The sequence below is a fragment of the Plectropomus leopardus genome, chromosome 7, assembly GCF_026936395.1.
Source record: "Plectropomus leopardus strain MGB_pleo_1.0 chromosome 7, ASM2693639v1, whole genome shotgun sequence".
Classification (NCBI taxonomy): Eukaryota; Metazoa; Chordata; class Actinopteri; order Perciformes; family Serranidae; genus Plectropomus; species Plectropomus leopardus.
Window position 1 is genome coordinate 38,445,217 of NC_142182.1, and position 20,571 is coordinate 38,465,787.

General features: G+C 39.0%; 1 protein-coding gene across 2 annotated transcripts in view; it reads left to right on the forward strand.

Moving 5' to 3' along the window:
- Positions 1 to 20,571, forward strand: part of pard6a (par-6 family cell polarity regulator alpha) — a 103,097-nt gene that overhangs the window by 59,911 nt on the left and 22,615 nt on the right. For both annotated transcript variants that reach the window (XM_088080633.1, XM_042495637.2), the window contains one exon: positions 5,643 to 5,932. In XM_088080633.1, the coding sequence (XP_087936759.1) occupies positions 5,643 to 5,932 (290 nt within the window). The remainder of the gene's footprint in view (positions 1 to 5,642; positions 5,933 to 20,571) is intronic.

The following is a 20,571-nucleotide window of genomic DNA, read 5'->3' on the forward strand; positions in this document are numbered from 1 at the left end:
CCAGTCGGATTGCAAAAATATGGGCAATCCGTGTCTGACAGCTTATTTCAGAAAATCTGTATTTCTTATAGAAAACCTGCCAGCAAGCAGGTTATGTTCACTGAGTCAATTATCATGGTGATCTACTCAGAGTTTGATTTAAGTCTCTTTCTGGAACAGATAACACAGAGTTTCCCTCATCTCAGGGTTAACATACTCTGAGTTTTCACATAACCTGCTTTCTGGCATACCCTTCATAGATTCAGTGTTAATGTCGTATAAGAAAGACCAAAGCAGTAAATAAGTAAGGACACAAAAGGGTTATGCCTGCTTTAAGGAAAAGGGACTGGGGTTGTATGCAGCCTATGAAGGCTTTTGTGTTTGGTCACTCTCAGTCTGTTACATGTGCACATTGATTTGATTAGATTTAAAGCACCCTGCCAGTTGTCATCTATTTATTCAGGCCCCGTTGGCATTCCTATTTATGAGAGATGTTTGGCAGCTCATATGTGTCAGAGGAACTGAGTAGCTAATAAAAACAAGAAAGAAAATGTTTTAGATTTTATTTTTACATTTTAAGATATATTTCTCTACTACATTAGAGGAGAAAATAACTGGAGAGGTAGCCTGAGAGAAAATAAAATGTCTGATACAGAAGGTAAGATAGATTTATTGGTACTTTTTTAAACAAAATTTAAAAAACAAAATTACATTTATCCTTGATCCCGCTACATCTTTGGAGTTGAAGGGTGAGTTGATTAACCAGATTCTTTTTTGAGCTTGCATCAGAGTCTTGAGTCCTTTTTGGCTCCCATCTAGGTCTGCCCATCCAGTGCAACAGCTTGATTGTTGACGTCAGGTGTTAACCATGTCTCTGTGGAGATGTATGCAGAGCAGTCTCTGATCTCCCATTGCTGAGTGAGCCAAAAATATATCGTATCCACTTCACTCTCCTGCGATCAGACACTAGACAGAAGAAGGCCTGGTAGAGGAACAGCTCCCGCTCAAAGTCCGGCCAGCCTCACTGCGATACCATCTCTCCTGCCTCTTTTCGTCCAGCACTTTCAGTTTCGTTTCTCCTTTCTGGTCTGACTCACTGTTCGGCACATGCCATTGGTGGAGATCCTACCACAGTCTGCTGCGTTCAGTTCAAACCTCACACAACTTCTCTCGATGCTGATATGTGCTTATTTAGGAGTAGACAATTTCTCTTGTGTAACTGTCAGAAGGAAAGTCAGGTAATAATAAGTCACAGAGAAGGTGAATTGCATGTTAACCTTCCGTTTCAGTTTCCATATTTTTCCGTACCAAATATTTACTTATGTCATACCAGACTCTGATACTGTTGTTTTTGATATGATTGTGCTTTTAAGTCTGAATGTATATTATTTGTCTCACAAGTGACCAGACTCGAGGGAGAGTGTGGAGCACAAGCCCAGGAACCAACTCAGATTTCTCTCTTAGAATAAATACGTAACCATAGTCAGAAGGGGTGTGCATAATAGGTCCAGTTGTAAAATACAGTATATGATTAGACATAGAGAAGCCAAACATGTAAGTAGCTGTGATACTTTCCACCACTGTCTATATTTTTCCATGTCTAATAAATGTAGAAAACACCTTGATTTTGTTTGGTAAGTACGGGGGAGCATCTGTAGGGGATATAATGTCATGGGAGGGTGTTCATCTTGATGTGCAAATTTGGGTGAAGTTAAGCATTCACAGATCCTTCAATTTTGGGGGAACCTTTATTTGTAGATATGTGAAGCCAAAAGCTGATCACTTGAAAGGGAAATTATTTGTAACATCTGTGTCATTCAGTTTCCCAAGAGGTAAAGTGTCAGATTTACTAGAAACAATTACATGGGCTTCTATGGCACTAAATTCACTGACAACTTACAATATTACTGGAATTGACATGTTCAGGGATGACAAAAACAAAATCTTATCGTCCACATGCATAGCAATTTTTAGACACGGATAGCTGCATCCCGGTGTTTCTAAATAATTCCATCCAAAGTCTGACTAAACCTTAAACTAAAACAAAGTAGTCCGTAGAAGTCACATGTAACACTGCAAACAGAGATTATATAGTAGCTAGTTCCGACTGTATATCATCACAGCTGTGATGATATATAAGTACAACAGCACTCCCTCTCATGTGACATTGCTTAAATGAAGAATAATGTGACAGTAATACAGGACCGTCGGCTTCTGTCAGCGTTTCTACTGTTACTGCACCTATTTAATTTGAAAGAATAACAAACAATACGTAAACAGCTATGACACATCTCAGTCACACTGACCAATGGTGCCAACTCTGTCACTCACTCACTCACTCACTCATTCACTCATGCATGGAACACTCAATGTGTAGCACTGCAACAGCATGCTAAGGTCCAGCCAAAAACTTGACAGTTTGCTATCCTTCAGCACCTTTTTCAATCCAAATACAAATTTGTTATCTCTGCAGCTCCTGTATTCACTAACCTTGGCATGGTCATTAAGAAACAAACTCTGCTCTAGTTTTTGTATCCATTATTCTTTTAGCGTTTTCATGACATTTTTAGGCTATATATCATGATATTTTGAAATCTCCTCTAAACTACAGTAAACTACAAAATTACAAAATTATTAAATGAACTAGTTACAAATAAAGTAGCTACTGCCTTAAAATAAAGTCACATAAACTACTGTTATAATAAAGTTTAATAAAATACTGTTAGAATGCTAAATAAAGTAAAGTATAAAGTTAAATTATTATTATAGTTAAATTAATTATTGTTAAAATTTAACAAATCAAAGCGGAACCCATGGGGCTTTTATTTTGAAGGACCCTGCTCATCTCTGGCTGGGAATGTCGATGTTTTTGCTGTGAACTTAAAGCTACCGGTCAACATTTGGATGTTAGCATTAGCAGAAAGTTAAACTATAACAGTGGTATGAGGATTCATCAGAACAGATCTGACTGGTTTTTGATAGACAACATCACATCACTCATATCCTTGCTCCCCTCCACTGACTCCCTTCCTGTTTTAGAATTGATTTTGAAGATTTTACTGATTACTTTTAAAGCACGTATGGGTCTTGCCCCAAATTACATTCTGAAATGCTGACCCCTTATGAACCAACTCGCAGCCTCAGATCCTCAGGTGAGGGACTCCTGGTCATTTCAAAGTCAAGGCTTTAATCTAAAGGTGACCGTGCCTTTGCCACGAACGTCCCTTGACTTTGGAATGACCTGATAAGGAGCACAGAATTTTTCATGCAAAAAAAAAACCAAAAAACATGATCCAACTTCTCACATATACTACTGTACTGATGAGGACTCGCTACATTTTGTGTTTTTGTTTTTTAATTATTTTGATGCATTTAATTTATTTAAACCCTTTTGCATGCATACTTTTGCATGCACACTTATATTGTTAAGGATCCTAGATGTATGCTCTCTCAGAGCATTCTGTTTCATTTCATACTGACATACTACATGAGGCAGCCAACAGCTCCATTAGTGCTCTTTATGAGCTGAAACTAAACATCCTGAACTTTTGTCATGTCTCAATCAACAAGATCACAGCAGGTTTTCTCCCTCAGCTGGCACAGGCAGACTTTATTCAAATAGTTTGCAAAGGCTGAAACAGAGTCTACAACCAACAGGTACCATCATCAGTGGTGATCTCTTAATTTTCTGGTAAGGTCAAATCCAGATGCACCAAACACTTTTAACCACCCAAATGTTCTCTTACCCAGATGTGCTCAGTGATGAATCCCACTTGAGCATAAGTCATCCATTAGCACAGGTAATGCCCCCTAAATACTATATAAGGGCAGGTTTTGTTTCGTGTGCAATCATTATAAATTGTAAACCAGTGTGGGTTGGAGTTAGTGCATTTTAGCCTGACCCCTAGGGGGGCGCCCCAATTATCATAAATGTGTACCTCACAATCCTGTGGACAGGATTTCACCAAATTTGGTACACAGTCTTTGGGGGCAAGTATTAATCGATTTACCTAATATTTGGAAAACTGCACATTAATTGCGCTCTACTCAAGATTTCTTTAAGCAACCCTGATTAAACTCAGTAGACATATCTAATACTAACATCTAAACATACAGACCAAATTTTCTTCAGTGCTGATAAAAGGGGGACAAATGGGACGACTGTGGTTGTCACTCCTTTAGACAGAATTAAAAACACTGATGTGACTTTGTTCAGCCTTGTGAAGCCCAAAACCCACTTCCTGCCGCTTTGATTTTGGCTAATTGAGCTGCGCTGAGAAAGGTTTTGACCCACATATTTCCCCTCGCTATATTTTCGTTTTAAGTTTTTCAACCATTATTTGTATACCAGCTTATGTTATAGAAAACAACGTATATCACTTTAAGTTCTGGTCATTTGTAGTAGTGATAGATGTACTTCTAATGATATTGCTGTTGAAATTTTAGTGGCCAGTACAATCTGTAAAGGGTTTTTTTTAAGAAATGAAGTAATTGGAATTATAAGTTAAGAAAGAAGTTAGGGATATTCCTTTCTTAAAAATCCTGTCTTTCTGGTCTTCATATTTGTTTTGGTGCAGCTATGGTGTCAGCACATCGCTGAGGAAGCTGCTCAGAGAGATATGGAAAAGAAATAGCAAAAAAAAAAAAGAAGGAGGAAAGAGATGTTTGCACATGGTGATGAGTAAAATTTATGGCTGTCAATCAATCAAAAAATATTTAATTGCGATTAATTAATTAATAATTGCAAATTAATCACCCTTTTTTTTATCTGTTCTAAATTTACCTTAAATGGACAAATATGCTGACTTTATGTAAATGTATGTATATTATTATTGCAACAATCCAGAACCATCCCAAGGTTCTGAATGACTATAGGCCAGTTGCGCTTACTTCCCTGGCCATGAAGTCATTTGAGAAATTGAAAAAACATAAACCTCTGGTTAAAACACAACACCTCCTTGACCCACTTCAGTTTGACTATAGGTTGGGGCAGGGGGTCCAGGATGCCTCCATCACACTGTTAGATCTTTTATTTAAACACCTGGAGGGCAGGTCATGTCATTCAAAAAACTGCTTTCTTTATCCATGTCTGCGCACAGAGGTTTGTCTCTGCTGCCATCCACAATATTACTGCTGCAATCACTTCCTGATTTCCCAAACTACTGGGTGGTTATTTACGTATTAACTTTGACAGCCCTAGTAAAATTTCAAAATGATGTGAATATATAAATGCCCCCAATCTGACAGTACATCTGATTAATGGATCCAATTATGAAATTTGACACAGGGAATAATATTTTTGGACTGAACTGTGTTAATGATCCTCCAAACAAAAATGAAGAAAACTTCACCCTGTGATGGTGCTCTTAAGTGTGTGGATTACAACCCTCGTGGATTGCTCCATTACTCCTCTTGAATCTGAGGTTTGACAGTAGGTCAAAGTGTCCTTTCCAGCACCCGGGAATTATATGTATTGTTTTGCCAAATTCTTGCTAATTCACAGCCCCACCAGTTACACAAGGATGATTTTCATGACAGCCAGTGTCCTGGACTGTTAAAGTATTTCTTAAAGTTAAATCAAAATTGTAAATCTTGATTTGCTGAAAAGCATCACAATATTAAATAACTAACTACTTTCTCTATCTTTCTGTGTCTTCTTTTAGAGGATGAACCTGTAGTTTTTGCCACCAACTCCCTTCAGAGGCGTAAAAAGGGGCTGGGCTTGACCGGACTGCGCACCACTGGCTCAGGCTCCACCCACTCAAAGAACAAACAGAGCCTTATGATTGGCCTGCCACAGAACTTCAGACAGATCTCATCCATCATTGATGTGGACATCTTACCTGAGACACACCGTCGTGTACGACTTCACAAGCATGGTACCCACAAACCACTGGGCTTCTACATCCGTGATGGGGTCAGTGTAAGGGTAACACCACAGGGCGTTGAGAAGGTAAGATAAATTTTGATTTTGAATCATACCACTGACCCTAATGTCAGAATTGAATCACTAAACTTGCTGGAAATCAGGAAACTGATATAAAAGGTCACATGATTTCAGTCATGTTGTTTTATTATTGGTGCTTCAGAATGGTCTTCTTTTAAGTAAAGAGCAAGGACCTCTGTATGTGTGTATGTATGTGTGTTCTTCGCATATCTCACCTTACCAACCAATTAAATCTACTTCATATTTGTCAGGTGTACAGTGCCTTGCAAAAGTATTCACACACTTGCTATGCACAAAAAAAAAATCACCCAAAAAATTGCAGGTTGTAATGTAACACAATGGATAAACCCCAGGGGGAATGGATGATTTTGCAAGGTATTGCATTGCTGTGGATGCAAGGATATGCAGAGTCAGTTTTGGTTTTTAATTTGGACAATGGTCACATCCAATATTAATGAACTTTAAATAGTTTGAATAAACAAGCAAACAGTGCTCAGTGCAGCAACGGGGGTGCTTCAGGGCTTTGTAGACTGAGTTTAGCATGTTGGCTGTGTATTTCACAGATGTCTCTGACTTGTGAGTAGCCATGATCTTGGGTGTGCTTGTCTTTGTCATATTAACCTATAGTTAGGCATACCCCCTCAAGTTGAATATACCAATCATCAGATGGAGACCCTTTAGTCAACTGAGACTCTTCAAGTCTACCAGTGGTGTCCTTTTGTTTTGTTTTTCTTTTATCTGTGTGCGGTTTACTATTCTGGATGTTTTGGTTGCCAGATTTAGCTGCAGAGTGAGTGCTTCTTGCATACATGCTGCTCTCTAAGGCAGCTGTAGACCCACATCCAGGATGAGTCTGAGTAAGAGGCAGGCAGCTGACCATAGGAAGATAGGTTTGTCTGGTCAGGCTGCAAGGTAAAGTTATGTTCTGCCTTTGCTTGGAAGTTCTGAATTTACAGCAACTTAATACCATATAATCTTTGGCTTTTGTTCGATAACTAGTATTGCATATTAACAATACGATGTTCGTCTGAACCTCCCCATCACCCTGACCATCCTCTTGAACCCCATTCAACCTCAGACTCTGAATCTGAATCTTGAAAAATAAGAGTCAAGTCAATGTCTTTTATAAAGCTTATTATCACAAATCACAGTTTGCCTTAGAGGGCTTTACAGCATACGACATCCCTCTGCCCTTAGACCCTCACATCGACTGAGGAAACCCCCCCCCCCCCAAAAAAAACTATCACGGGAAAAAAAAATGATCAGGATCACAGCATCAGTGCAACAAAGGCCCACGACACAGGCGCAGCCTCACAACCATGACCATGATCCAAGCTGAGTCAGAGGTACAGCATCAGCACAGCCATCACCATGATCACGCCACAGCCATGATCCAGGAAATCCACAAAACAAGGGATCACAAATGCAGTAAGTGTCATGCAGTAAAAGGACATGAGCGTTTGCAGATGAAGAGAGTGAGAGAAGGAGAAAGGAGCTCATTGTATCATAGAAAGTCCCCTGGTAGATAAACCTATGTCAGCCTAACTAAAAGCTGGTCCAAGGCTAGCCTGAGACAGTCCTAACTATAAGCTTTATCAAAGAGGAAGGTTTTAAGTCTACTCTTATAAGTAGAGATGGTGTCTGCCTCCCTGACTGAAACTGGAAGCTGGTTTACATAAAAGAGGAGCAGGGTAGCTGAAGGCTTTGGCTCCCATCCTGCTTTTGGAGACTTAAGGAACCACAAGTTACCTGTCTGCCTCTGTCCGTTCTGTCTGCATGACTGTTTCACTGTTGTGAGTTTTCGGGTGTTTCTCTCACAAATTACTGCTGTTTTGTGAGTCCCCCTGATTATACTATCACTTCGTTTTAGCTCTGATCACCGTGCCGATCTGTAAACCAAATGGTAGTCAGCCTGATACTGGCTCAGTGATGGCTGTGAGTTCTGTACACAAGATATGTGCTGGAGTCTGATGGCGTCTCCTGTAAGCACCCTTTGCGACACAAACCCAATTTTAAGCAGAGAAGTCTGTCAGTCTGCCCGTGTTCTTTATTCACGTTCGCATATGAAATGTGGCTTACATTCTTGCTGATTCCGGAGGATTGGACAACGTAGGGATCGCTCTGTCTGTCCAGAGTCTGCTCACCTCGCAGAGCTGGGATGTTGACTCACCGCTTGATTATGATGGGCCCTGATCTCTCTGGAGAAAGGAAAGTGCTTCTTTCTTGGCTCTTCACTGTTGCATGGAATTGTTTTTCTGTTGTTCCAGACCCCAGCTGGTTTAACTTATTTGTCCACAGCATTCCTTCTCCAGGCTTGTCTTCCTTTATACATGTTTCATCACACAACGTCATCATTCCAACTCAGAAGGACGTAGAACCCGGATTGGATTCTTTCTGAGCTGGCTTGGATTTCCTCAAAATCCATATTCCTAGCATGGCGAGCAGCATGTTTCTTTCTGCACATCTTCTGCTTTTATTAACTGTTCTCTGTCTGCATGAGTTGCATGGAAAGTGTGGAGACCAAAATGTATTTATTTATTTACGTGTTTATTTGAGAGGGACAAATGCATGAAACATTGCTTCAGAAGACATCCAAAGTAGATTCTATACATACAGGTTTCTAACCAAGGCTATTTTGCAACCCCCGTCCCTGGTTAGACTTCCAAAATTTAAACAGACATAACAGAGTACTAAGTTGAAAATACTACAACCTTTAGAAACATACAATAATAGCAATGTATACAATAACATGTAGGACTTCCAATAAAAATATTGCAACATTTTAAGTTTGGTTAATATGTGTGTGTGCGTGTGTGTGTGTGTGTGTGTGTGTGTGTGTGTGTGTGTGTGTGTGTGTGTGTGTGTGTGTGTGTGTGAGTTACAAAAGGGTTCAATGTGCCTCTTATTTTATTACCCCGGAAGGACATAAACTCGGGCCCACACAAATGTTTGTGGATCCCATGACTGTTCCCCATCTTGGTAACATTTTTAGCCCTTATGACTGGCTGTCCTCAATCCACCTGTTTGATTCAAGTAAATCAGGGACTAAGAATACTAATTTTCTGAAAACCCAGAAGAAGAAAATGTCTGATTGTCTTATTGCTACTTCTCTCAGGGAATGTGCAACCCAATGCGGGTCCCGATCTTAATAGTTATAATTGTTTGAAAACCCCTGTTGATTTTAAAGCTAGGTCTGGTCTTGGTTTCATTCACCTAAATCTCAGAAGTCTGCTTCACAAATTGGATTTATTGAAAATCTTGGTAAAATCTTCTGATGCTGATATTCTTGTTCCATCTGAAACAACGCTAAACAAATCCATCACAGATAAAGATATTCCAATACAGGGTTATAGCAACTTTCGTTGTGACCATCCCAGAACAGGCGGGCGTACTGCTATTTATATAAAAAATAAATTTCATGCTTCCACCCTTTTATTAGTGTCTCTCAGCAGGCAATTTGAACTTCTTGCCCTTAAACTAAAACTTAATAAAGACCATTTTATTACAGTCATAGGGTGTTATAGACCCCCCTCAGTAAGCACTGAGGCCCTATCATATTCAAGTAATCATTTATCAACTTTAGATTTTAATGAGATTCTCCCTGCTGGAGATTTTAACTTGGACTGGATGTCCCCTGTCTGAATTTTTGCCAACAATTTCAGTGATCACTGTGTTATAGCTACAGTCAGACAAAGTATACCCCCAAAATCAAAATCACAAATAATTTTTAAACGGGATTTTAAGCATTTCTATGAGCATGCGTTCTTCCATGATTTGTGGAACTTCGACTGGAACAATATTTGTCTTATTAATGAAGTGGAATTGGTCTGGAAATACTTTCATAATGCCCTTACTGATATTATAAATAAACATGACCCATTTTGCAAATTTAGAGTTAAAGGTCGAGACAGTCCCTGGTTTTCCCCTGAGATGTCCAGTTTTTTAAAAAAAGAGATGTTGCTTGGGCTAAGGCCAGACAATCAAAATCCCATGCTGACTGGATGATCTTTAGACAGCTACGTAATTGTTTTACCTCCCTTTTAAAAAGGCGAAATCGTGGTTTTATTTCTCTAAAACTACTACAAATTTGAATGACCCCAAGAAATTCTGGAAAACAATAAAAACCTCTTTTGGAAATGTGGTTACTAATGAATTGCCAGCCTGCACAGTGAAAGACTCACATACTAACTGATAAATCTGCTATTCTTAATTGTTTTAATGAACATTTTGTTTTGACTGGCTCCCTGTTTGAGTCTTCCCATAGGGATGCAACTCAGCTTAATGAGCAGAAGCCTTTTTCTCCACCACCCCAAACTACTACCATGGTTCAAGGGTTTAATTTTACTGTTTCATGTATCAGATGTTTACAGAGTCCTGAAACAACTGGACTCAAACAAATCTGCAGGTCCTGATGGCCTTGATCCCTTCTTTTTAAGGTCGGCTGTTGACTTTATTGCACATCCTCTGATTTATATTTATAATCTTTCCATTCCTCAAAACATGATTCCTGAAGTGTGAAAATCTGCACATGTTCTACTTTGTTGAGGGGAGGGGATTGCACTGTCATTAATAACTACAGGCCAATCTCTAAGTTGCCTGTAGTTGCTGTAGTTGATATGATTGATGCACTCGACTACAAAAAATATTGTGCTTCTCTTTTTCTTGACCTCTCAGGAGCTTTTGACACAGTCGATCATGTCATCCTGGTGGATAGGCTCTGTAACATCAGGCTATCTAGTCATGCTGTAAGTTGGTTCACAAATTACTTGTCTGATAGAGCACAGTGTCCAGTTTGCTGGGTCTTCTCCTGCCTTCCACCCTGTATCAAAAGGCGTGCCCTAATCTTTGTGTCAATTTTTCAAATGCTGCTTTTCATTTTTATATAAATGACACCGTTCAAACCTCACATTGATAACCTTGTCTCTAAGCTGAAGCTCAAATTAAGTTTCTTTTTCAGAATTAAATCCTGTTTCTCTCTCCATTTTGGCAACATTTTTACCTTTGTTGGATTATGGTGATCTGCTTTTTATGAATGCACCTGATCATTGCCTAAAGACATTGGACACTGTCTTTTTTTTTTTTTTTTTAAAGATTATTTTTTTGGCATTTTTGCCTTTATTAGATAGGACAGATCAATAGCGTGAAAGGAGGAGATAGAGGGGATGACATGCAGCAAAGGGCCACGAGCTGTAACCAAACTCGTGGGCATTGCAACAAGGACACAGCCTTTATTCATAGGGCGCCTTCTTTATCTACTGAGCCACCAGATGCCCCAAGACTTTGGACACTGTTTACTGTTGTGATTTACGTTTCATTACTGGCTTTGGGTACTACGAACACCACTGTACATTGTAGGCTGTTGCTAATTGGCCCTCTCTGTCTGTCTGTAGGCTTTCACACTGGTCGGTTTTTATAAATGAGTCTACTTAGGCTGGTTCCCTCTTATTTATGTACATGTATGTGTAAAAACCTGAATCAATATGGCCTGCGCTCTCACAGTACTCTTTTGATGTCGGTCCCCAAGGCTTGCACAGAACTTGACAAAAAGCTTTTAAATTTGCTGACCCCTCCACTTGGAATAATTTACAGAAGGACTTAAAACTGCCTGAGCTGATCACTTTTTTTAAGTAACTTTTAAAAGGTTGGGAAAATAGCACTATTGGTCAATGTGACAACTCCAATTATAGCTGAAATTTGATTATTGCACATTATTGCACACTAAGTAACTGGAGATTTTGCTCACTCTTTGTGTTGTGTGATAGTTGTATTTGTTTGATAGTTGTATTTGTCTGTCTGTATTTATTGTTGTAACCTTGTTTGAAGCTGCCCTCTTGGCCAGTTCACTGATTCTAAATCTCAATGAGTCTTTTACCTGATTAAATAAAGGATATATATATATATGCGGTTTCTGACCACAGTACTCTTGAAGGATGAAAGGGAACTATGTGCTGTGAAGGAAATGACAGAGCCTGAGAATTTAGAGCTTTGTATGTAATGAGAAGGATTTTAAATAAAATTCTGGATTTTACAAGGAGCCAGTGCAGAAAAGCTAAAACAGGGGAAATATGATTCTTGTTAAAAGAAAGAAATAGTTGTAAATTCTTATTAAACAAATCCAACTTGACTGACATAGTTCTAAGTCTGATACTGCCCAACTGATAACACAAATAACATTACCATAGGCAAAATACCTTTACAAATTAAATCCATACTCTACTTTATAACTACCATTGTTATATCAAAGCAAGCAGCCAATACACCAGTTTGGCACCTATTAATGCCATCAATACTTTCACTGTCAACCTTCCAGTCCATGATATTCAGTGTGTATATCATGAGTAGCCCTGGCCTGAGTAATTTTTGGGGCAGATTTAGTGATTCAGGCACCTCAGGTGCCAACTTGCTTCATTATTCACCCTTTCTCTAACTGTGAATCGTGGTTAGTCAAATTAGAAGTTCTGCATTTTTACCTAGCTCATTGAATGCTAACCCTATTAAATAATGGAAAGTGGCTTGTGGAAGCTTTTCTGGCCATTTTGAGTCATCTTTCAAGACCCACAGAATATTTTGTACAAAGACTCTGAAAACACAGAATAGTTTAAATGAACGAAGAAACTCTTTTTCGTCATGGGAAAAAAACTGTCTGTCTGCACCTTGTTCCATTCTTGATTTATCTGAAGTTGAATAGAGGCTAATTCATCAAATAGACCTGAGAAGAGCTGAGAAAAATGCATTTTTGTGAAAGGGAGCCTGTCAAGCAAAACAGTGATTTGAATGTTATAATTTTGCCTTCAATGACATAAAAGACATCTGAAAATTGTATTGCAGATGTTATTTGCGGGGACCGCACAGGACACCAGTAGAGTTTCTTCCAGCATCCGCTTGCAAAACTGGCCACTTGACCCTCTCCGTTTTTTGGAGGGCATTTTATGCCGATACTGAATTGATGTAGCTTTGTTACTGTAGTTTCAAATCACCTCCGTACAGATCACTCTGCTCTCTGATCCCGGCTACTCCACTTCATGCTTTGATCTACTGTCTTTTGTACTACAACTATGAACCCCAGCAGCCCAAAAATTACACACAGGGAGCGTGAGAGCGCCGCCTTGTGCCAGTTGCCAAAAACACCCTTTGACGTATATATATGTCAATGGCACTCAAACGTTGGCTTTTGAATGACATATAGATATATATACGATATACGTCATTCGTCATACCATCTGTTCAAGGTGGAGTTTTCGATTCTAATGTAACTGTGTAAAGTCCTTCCTCTGAAGGATAAGTACACACGAAGTGAGTAATGTACTGTTGAGTTGCATATTTTTAAGTAAGTTTAAGTGCTTTTGGGGCCTTGGATGTTATTTTGGGGTATAATGAGTAAGAATAGCAGCATGAACAAATATTTTTCATCAAACCATCATAATAAATCTCTAGTTTAGTTTAGAGCGCAGTAAGTTGTTTGAGCGGTTTTCAAGAAATCTTCAAGCAGTCATGCATAATAAGCCAAACAATCGGCACATTTCAAGCAGGCATGTGCTTTAACCTCTTCTAGTCATTTTGAAATGGAAGCTCAAGGACTTGACATTGAGCAAGCCAAACTCATTAACCAGTTAAGAAGGTTAGAGAAATGACCAAGATACAATTAATCTCTCTGCGTTTACTTGCCTTGACAAAATAGGACTAGTGATGAAATAGTGTGTTGGTGGCTGAGTGGAGAAAGCAGGAGCCCGATGAATGAAGGCAGTGTCCTTGCTGCAGCGGCGTCGGGTATGACTTCTGCTCGAGGACCTTTGGTGTCGCTATTGATCTAACCCTGATCCTGATCCTAACCCTATCTAATAAAGGCTAAAATGCCAAAAAAATTATCTTTTAAAAAAAAAGGTGTGACACTATAGGCAATAGTAAAACAATCCTTTTTTGAGCAGTCTACAATATAATGCACCTTTTATTCACTCAGAGAATTTCAAAGTTGATCAAATAATTTGGAATAAAGTATTTATTTATTTATTCTTGTCCACACAGTGTTTGTATATAGGGCAGGCATCACCAACTGGCGGACCATGGTCCGGATCTGGATCAAAATGTCGTCCTACATGGACCTGTGGCCAAGTTGTAATAGCATGCAAGAATGAAAAATAATGGAAACTGACATTCAGAACCTCTAACTGATGTAATCTTACTCATGTCGGTTATTTCAGTTACTTAAAAATTCCATTAATCCTTTCTCCACCGGGGCTGCCAACTCCCATGTATCTGCTGTGCATCTTACCCTTTTGGACTCTGTCTTACGCTCTCATGACACCAAGGAAAATCTCACAGCAAAACACTGCCACAGCACAAGTGTTGAACAATCATGTATTGCAGTGATCGACTTTGACTCTAGAATACAGCTGGGTATTCGACAACGCAGTCATATGTGCTTCCACAGCATTTCATTATTGTGGATCAGACAGCTGAATGTCTAACAGCAGCGCATTGAGACAGACAAAAACAGCCCAGCTTCTCCTCACAGCACCAAAGTGTCTGAAACAGACGCATTTGCAGAGGTGGAAAGGGACTTTTTTAGACTTCTACAGACACTTTGTGTTAGTTTCAGGTTTCGGTTTCAGGAATCGAGAACCGGTTCCAGTTGAGAATAGAAAACAAATTGAAATTGGATTTGGTATCATCTGCCTCCAGTCTGATCAGTTCCTCTTATCAATGCCCAGGCATGTGATGCTGAAACACCAAAAGGCAGCTCATTAATAAACAGTGGTGATAATAAAACTGTTGTACTGTTGACACTGAGAACCTGTGTAGGCCTACTTTTTTCCACACAGAAATCAGAACTGATCAGGAACTGATAAAGAATCAGATCGATAAGCAGAATCAATAATGGCATTGGTATCAATAAAATGTTTTCCCATCCCTCAATTCCCATCCCTGATGCAATGCAAGTTAAATCTTTTAAAAAAACACTTTGAGAAGGATCTAAGTACGCTGGAAATAGGCTAGAACTGCCACAACATTTTCGTAACTGGTGAAAAATGAATTGCTAAGAGTTCCAAATTCCCCAGAGTTGTAACCAGCAGTGACACTACGGAGGTGGACACTTTGCATCAGTTTCCAAACAGATTTTGATACCTTGAATTGGCTTCAATTATGCACAAGCTCAACATTTCTAACAAACTGGAGTAATTAATATAGTACAGTTGAAATACTATAAAAAAATTATAATGACTCAACAATAAAGGTGCATTAAAGGTGCATTAACACATTTTTGGAAAATGCTGCCTATTTTAAACATGTAATTCAAAATTAAACGGGCTTAGACAACTGCTCCAGGCAGCAAAATGTCAAGGAAAAGCATTTACAGAACAAAGCTCCACTCCCCATGGCTCACTGTCCAACTCAAACCAGGTATCTCTACATTTTTAAATTTTTTGATAAAACTGAAGTTTCAAGTTGCAAAGCCGGGCAATTTACAAAGGTACTGAATCGTCATGTATCTCCACAAAGCAGAAAACGTGTGCTGTTTTATTTTCATGAAAAGTCAACATTTTGGAGATATGTGGTTTTGACCAGGCAGCGACAACAACTATTAAGACAAAGTTCTCTTCTATTAGGAACACACCAGCTTCAGATCAATTCAAATAAGCTTTAGTTCAGACCTGACCCCTTTAGATTTCAGTTCAGACCAGTTCAGTGCCTGACCTGGTTCGGTTTAGACCAGACCAGGTTGAGTTCAGTTTGGTGCAGGCAGAGTTAAGACTGCATTGGGATCGGTTCAAACCACGTTTGGATAAAGCTCAGTTTAAACCACGTTCAGATATAGCTTGGTTCAGACGATTTAACATTCAGTTCAACAAAACAAGAAAGGGGTACCCATTCACACCGTTATTTGTCACATATGCCCACATTTACATGTTGATTACAGCTTGATTTTCAGCTGCTGTATTTTAGTGTTGAGCCTGTGTCCATCCAGATTCACAAGGAGCTTCTGGACAAACTCAAATGTGTACTTCAAGTTGTCTTGGAAACTGAGATCCAGGGCATAAATTAGCCCAAAAAGTGAGATGAATGCCATTATGGCACTTTCTACATTGGTAAGAACTTTGACGCCTTCAGTGACAACCACCACATCATCTGGCTCCCTAAACTTCTCTGCAGAATGTGTAAATGCCCATAACTGTGGCGGCAATGTCATCCTCACAGTATATCTGCATATAGCATAGACTCGAGGCAAGGCTCTTGTGATAGGTAAAAATGAAAGGAAACATCTGATGGGCTACATAATTATTTGTGGATGGAGCTGCAGTAGGGAAAGCCTCGCAAAGGTTCTAACTTTTTCCTTAAATGTAACATTCCAATATATTTTAATGAAAATTTAAAGTTGATTCACAACACTTATAAACTTCTTTGTCAACTTTTATGACATTTCAAGCAGAAAATATTTGTATGCTTTAGAAATAAATGTGAGCCTTTTGTGCATGTAAATTTATTTTTCTATTTTTCATACATAATGAGAAATATTTAATGAGCACTGAAAAGATTTTGAAGTGTTATCTAAACCACAAAATACATTTATGAAAATTTAAGACTCATCGGTTTCCATTAATGTTTGCCATTTGGGGAAATAACTGGGTAGCATTGCTTGGCTCTACATGGCAAATGCTTAGTGATAAACTTACCAGGTATTCCTTGAAGAGAGAGTTTCAACCTTTAATGAGGTATATGGCCAGGTTTTTGAGGACACAATCCGGTTGTTGATGTAGTTACACTAAAACAGGGGCCATACAGCATTAAAAAAATGTATATTCCAAATATAGGACAATGGAAAAGCCATAATGGGAAAGGAAACAGAGCAGGTTGTGCAAAGTGCATGGCAGGACCTCCGTCGAGGTACTGCCATGAAGGATACCAACACCCTATAAGTGCCCCAGAAATGGATATAGTTGCCTTGCATGGATTACAGGAAATGTGAACACTGTGAACCACTGGAAAAAAAGCACTTTACAAGCAAGTGATTTGACATTACCTTACAATAACCACCCAAATACAGTCAAAGGAATTTCTCTGCATTTTCACTAACCATATCTTTGATTGCCAAGATGCCCTTTATCTTCTGTCCCTTCACTCCACCTTTGCTCTGGAAAATTTGTAGGAGCTTCTCTGAGAAGTGGTCCAGCTGGCCCAGGAACTTTGATTGCAGAGGCTTTGTCGTGATCCACAAGAACTCTTCATTGACCTTAAAAATAGTAGACAAAAAAGCCCTCCATTCATTGTTTGTCATTTCTCTCACACAAGCTTGCAGAACTATGAACAAATTCAACCTGAAATTTTACAGCCAAAAACTACAATGGACAAATGAAAAATAGTCAAAAACAGTTGTGGAAGTAACTAATTATATCTACTCACATTTCTGTAATTAAGTCATTCTTTAGGCTACTTGTACTTTTTTAAGTACAAGTAGCCTTTTTCTATAATTATACTGTTAAGTTTGCATTACAACATGTAATTACTCAGTTACTTTTAAATTAATAATTGAGTATTAAATACATTTAAATGAATATCTAAAACTGTAATCTGCATTTTTGTAGCCAATAAGGCTATGTGATCATACACAAACTCAACAGGCCCAAATTTGGAGAGGTGACCATGACCACTGAGCAGAAGACAATAGGAGGTAATGCATTAAACGTCAGTGGTTAAAAAGTACTGATTACAGAGAATTCTGAGTACTTTAACATTAGAATTGTTTAATACCAGTGTTACTTTTAATCAAATATATTTCACTTGCTTATCTTTACATGATTGAAATTAAGTTATGACTATTTTTTTTTTGTCAGTCATGATTTAATTTAAGTCAGTATTTTATTTCAGTCATGTATAGACACATAACGGACATATTTTTGATCACATGTAACACCTCTGGTATTAAAAAAAGTACTCAAAGTTAAAGTACTCAAAGAACTCTGAACTATTTAATACTTATCCATTGATGTTTAATGCATTACCTCCTATTCCCTTCTGTTCAATGGTCACCTCTCCAAACCTAGGCCTATCATGTTTGTTTGGTATGATCACATAGCCTTATTGGCTACAAAAAAAGTTTTGATCTTCATTCAAATGTATTTGGTGCTCATTAATCTAAAAGTAGAGTAGATGATGTTGTAATGAATACTTAAGTGTAAAAGTCACAGACTTACAAAAATTCAAAAGGGATGGACCTTAAAATTGACTCCATTGCAGTAATCTGAGTAGTTGTAATGTGTACAATTTACCCTTGCATACAGACATACATGTTTACTTACTTCACTTTCCTGGAACAGGGCAGGCCATGTGTCTTTGAAATCTGCTATAATGGGTTTGCTCCACAATCTCTAGGCATCTGTGGGAAAAGGTCTTCTCCATTTTTGCTTTTATAACAACTTCATTATCATGCTTTTTCAGTTCTGACAATAAGTGACTCTTTCATTCTCCAAGCTTTCTGCGGTTTCACCTTTTGGGTGCAGAGGAATGTAGTTAACTTCAGCCTTTCTTGGTTTTTTAATGTTGGCTGCAGCTTTAACTTGGCCTTCTCGTTTGTGCTTCAAGGAGTTCACACAGATCTCAAGATGTCCAAGTTGCCAAGGTTTTGTTCTATAGTTTTGTATTTTACAATTAAGTGACTGTTTCCATCTCCAAAAACCTGTCTTGTTTCCCAACTGTCCCAAACAAGGATGGGCCCTCGTCAAAGATGCTGCTACCTCCTCACATTGATAGTCTTCTGGGTATTTTGTGTATTTCATAATTTATTGAGCTAGGCCATCAAGGGTGACTCCTTTCAGCTTTGGGCCAAGGCTAAAGTATGGTCCGTTTGTCTTAAACTCTGCATTCTTTTGCTGTAGCTCAAATTCAGCCTTGTAGTTAAACTTGGTGATCACAAAAACCTGAGGCTTCCTATTGAGGAAGTCGACCCATGAGGATCTGGGCCAGTCGAACTTGAAGTGTCAACAGGTGTTTCTACTACATGATGTAGGGCTCCTCGGGTGGCAAGACTGGAATGTATATTACTTTCAGTGTGTTTTTGTTTTGATTTTCAGATACTGAAGTTAGGCTCATGAACTTATTAAAGTCAGCATTCATGTATTGCAACCAAAACTCCTCTTTCAATTGAAAGAAGGCTTTTATTGCCATATGTAGTTCTTCCACTGTTGCTGGAATACCAGAAATCAGGGGTAGTTTTCTTGAGTCAGGCTCGTCACGAAGATGATCTGTAGAACAGCTGGACCTGCTATTATTGAACACCTTTAATCTAGACCAGAAAAAAAGGAGAAAATCGTTTGGGTTATAATTCAAGATAACATAACAAAACAAAAATAGTTTTTGTATTATATTTTCTAAAAGCCTGACATACAGGACTCAGACTATTTAGTTTTAACAGTGACATTAACCTTTAGCAATGAAGAATCTTTTCAGCATGACCATGCGCAAACCCCCAACCATGTACTCCACAAGAGGATATGAATCCTCCAAGTTACCAAACTCAATCAGGCCAACCTCCGTAGTGGTTGAGGCAGAAAGTCCAAATCCACCAAAATGCTCCCTATACCAGGCACATTCATCCTTTATTAGAAAACACAACTGCTCCTTAAGAATGCACAGCTGAATGATCTCTCCATCTGTAGATCCCCCTAGAAAAACTCCCCATAATGTATGCCATTGCAAGAGACATTTTTTGACATATAAACCTCTGTCAGATGTGGGTATCTTAGCTTCAGCACAGACACTACCCCCTCATTAAGGACATCAACAGGCATGCCTGGGACATCTGTGACCTCTAAGGAGGACCTCTTGAGATTGGAAGGATGCATGTTATAGGCATGCATGAACTGGTGTTTGATAGCTAGGGAAAGAGGTATGTTCTTAAAGCAGTTTGAATGATGTGCAACCTGTTTAAAAAAGCTATGTTTAGCCTCAAATATCATAGTCCACTATGAAATTAGAGGTCTGAAGCAACAAATCTGTAGTGACTACGTCTAAAACTCAAAGCCACTGAGGGGCTGCATAGACGGGCTAAACATGATTGACGTGCTTGCCACGCACCGCTTCTTTGTGTCTTGTGAAATAAAAACATCCAACGTCTTCTTCTTTGATTTTTATGGATTATTTATTGCTTGTTCTGCATAGCCCCTGCCAATCATCTTGTTGAGGTATGAACAAGAAAAACTGCCCATTGCTCAGGAACTTCCCCTTCAGACTGAGTACCCTCTGCTTCACCACAGAGAAGTTGTTGGGCAGAGCCACATTGTCCTTCTTAAAGGGCAATTACAGGCTGTAGTGACCATCCTCAAGAATTGCAGTATTTTCCACAATTACCATGAACTTGATGTCCTCTCTTGACAGGCCTTACTCCTCTGTAGCTCTCTCATTGAAATCATGATTGCACTGCTTGAGCAACATTTCCTTCAACCTAGACACAGAAAACCTATTGACGACTGCTAAAGGGAACTCTGATTCCCAGCTGCTTCCCTTTCCTTGCAAAGGTCCGTTAATGACCCAACCAAGTGCTGTCTTTATAGCATATGGGCCATCCCCATGGCTGTTAATGACCTCCCAAGGTTCCATCTTCTTGGGTGCATTGCTTCCAATCAGCAGGTCCACATTAGCTGTTATGCAGGGGA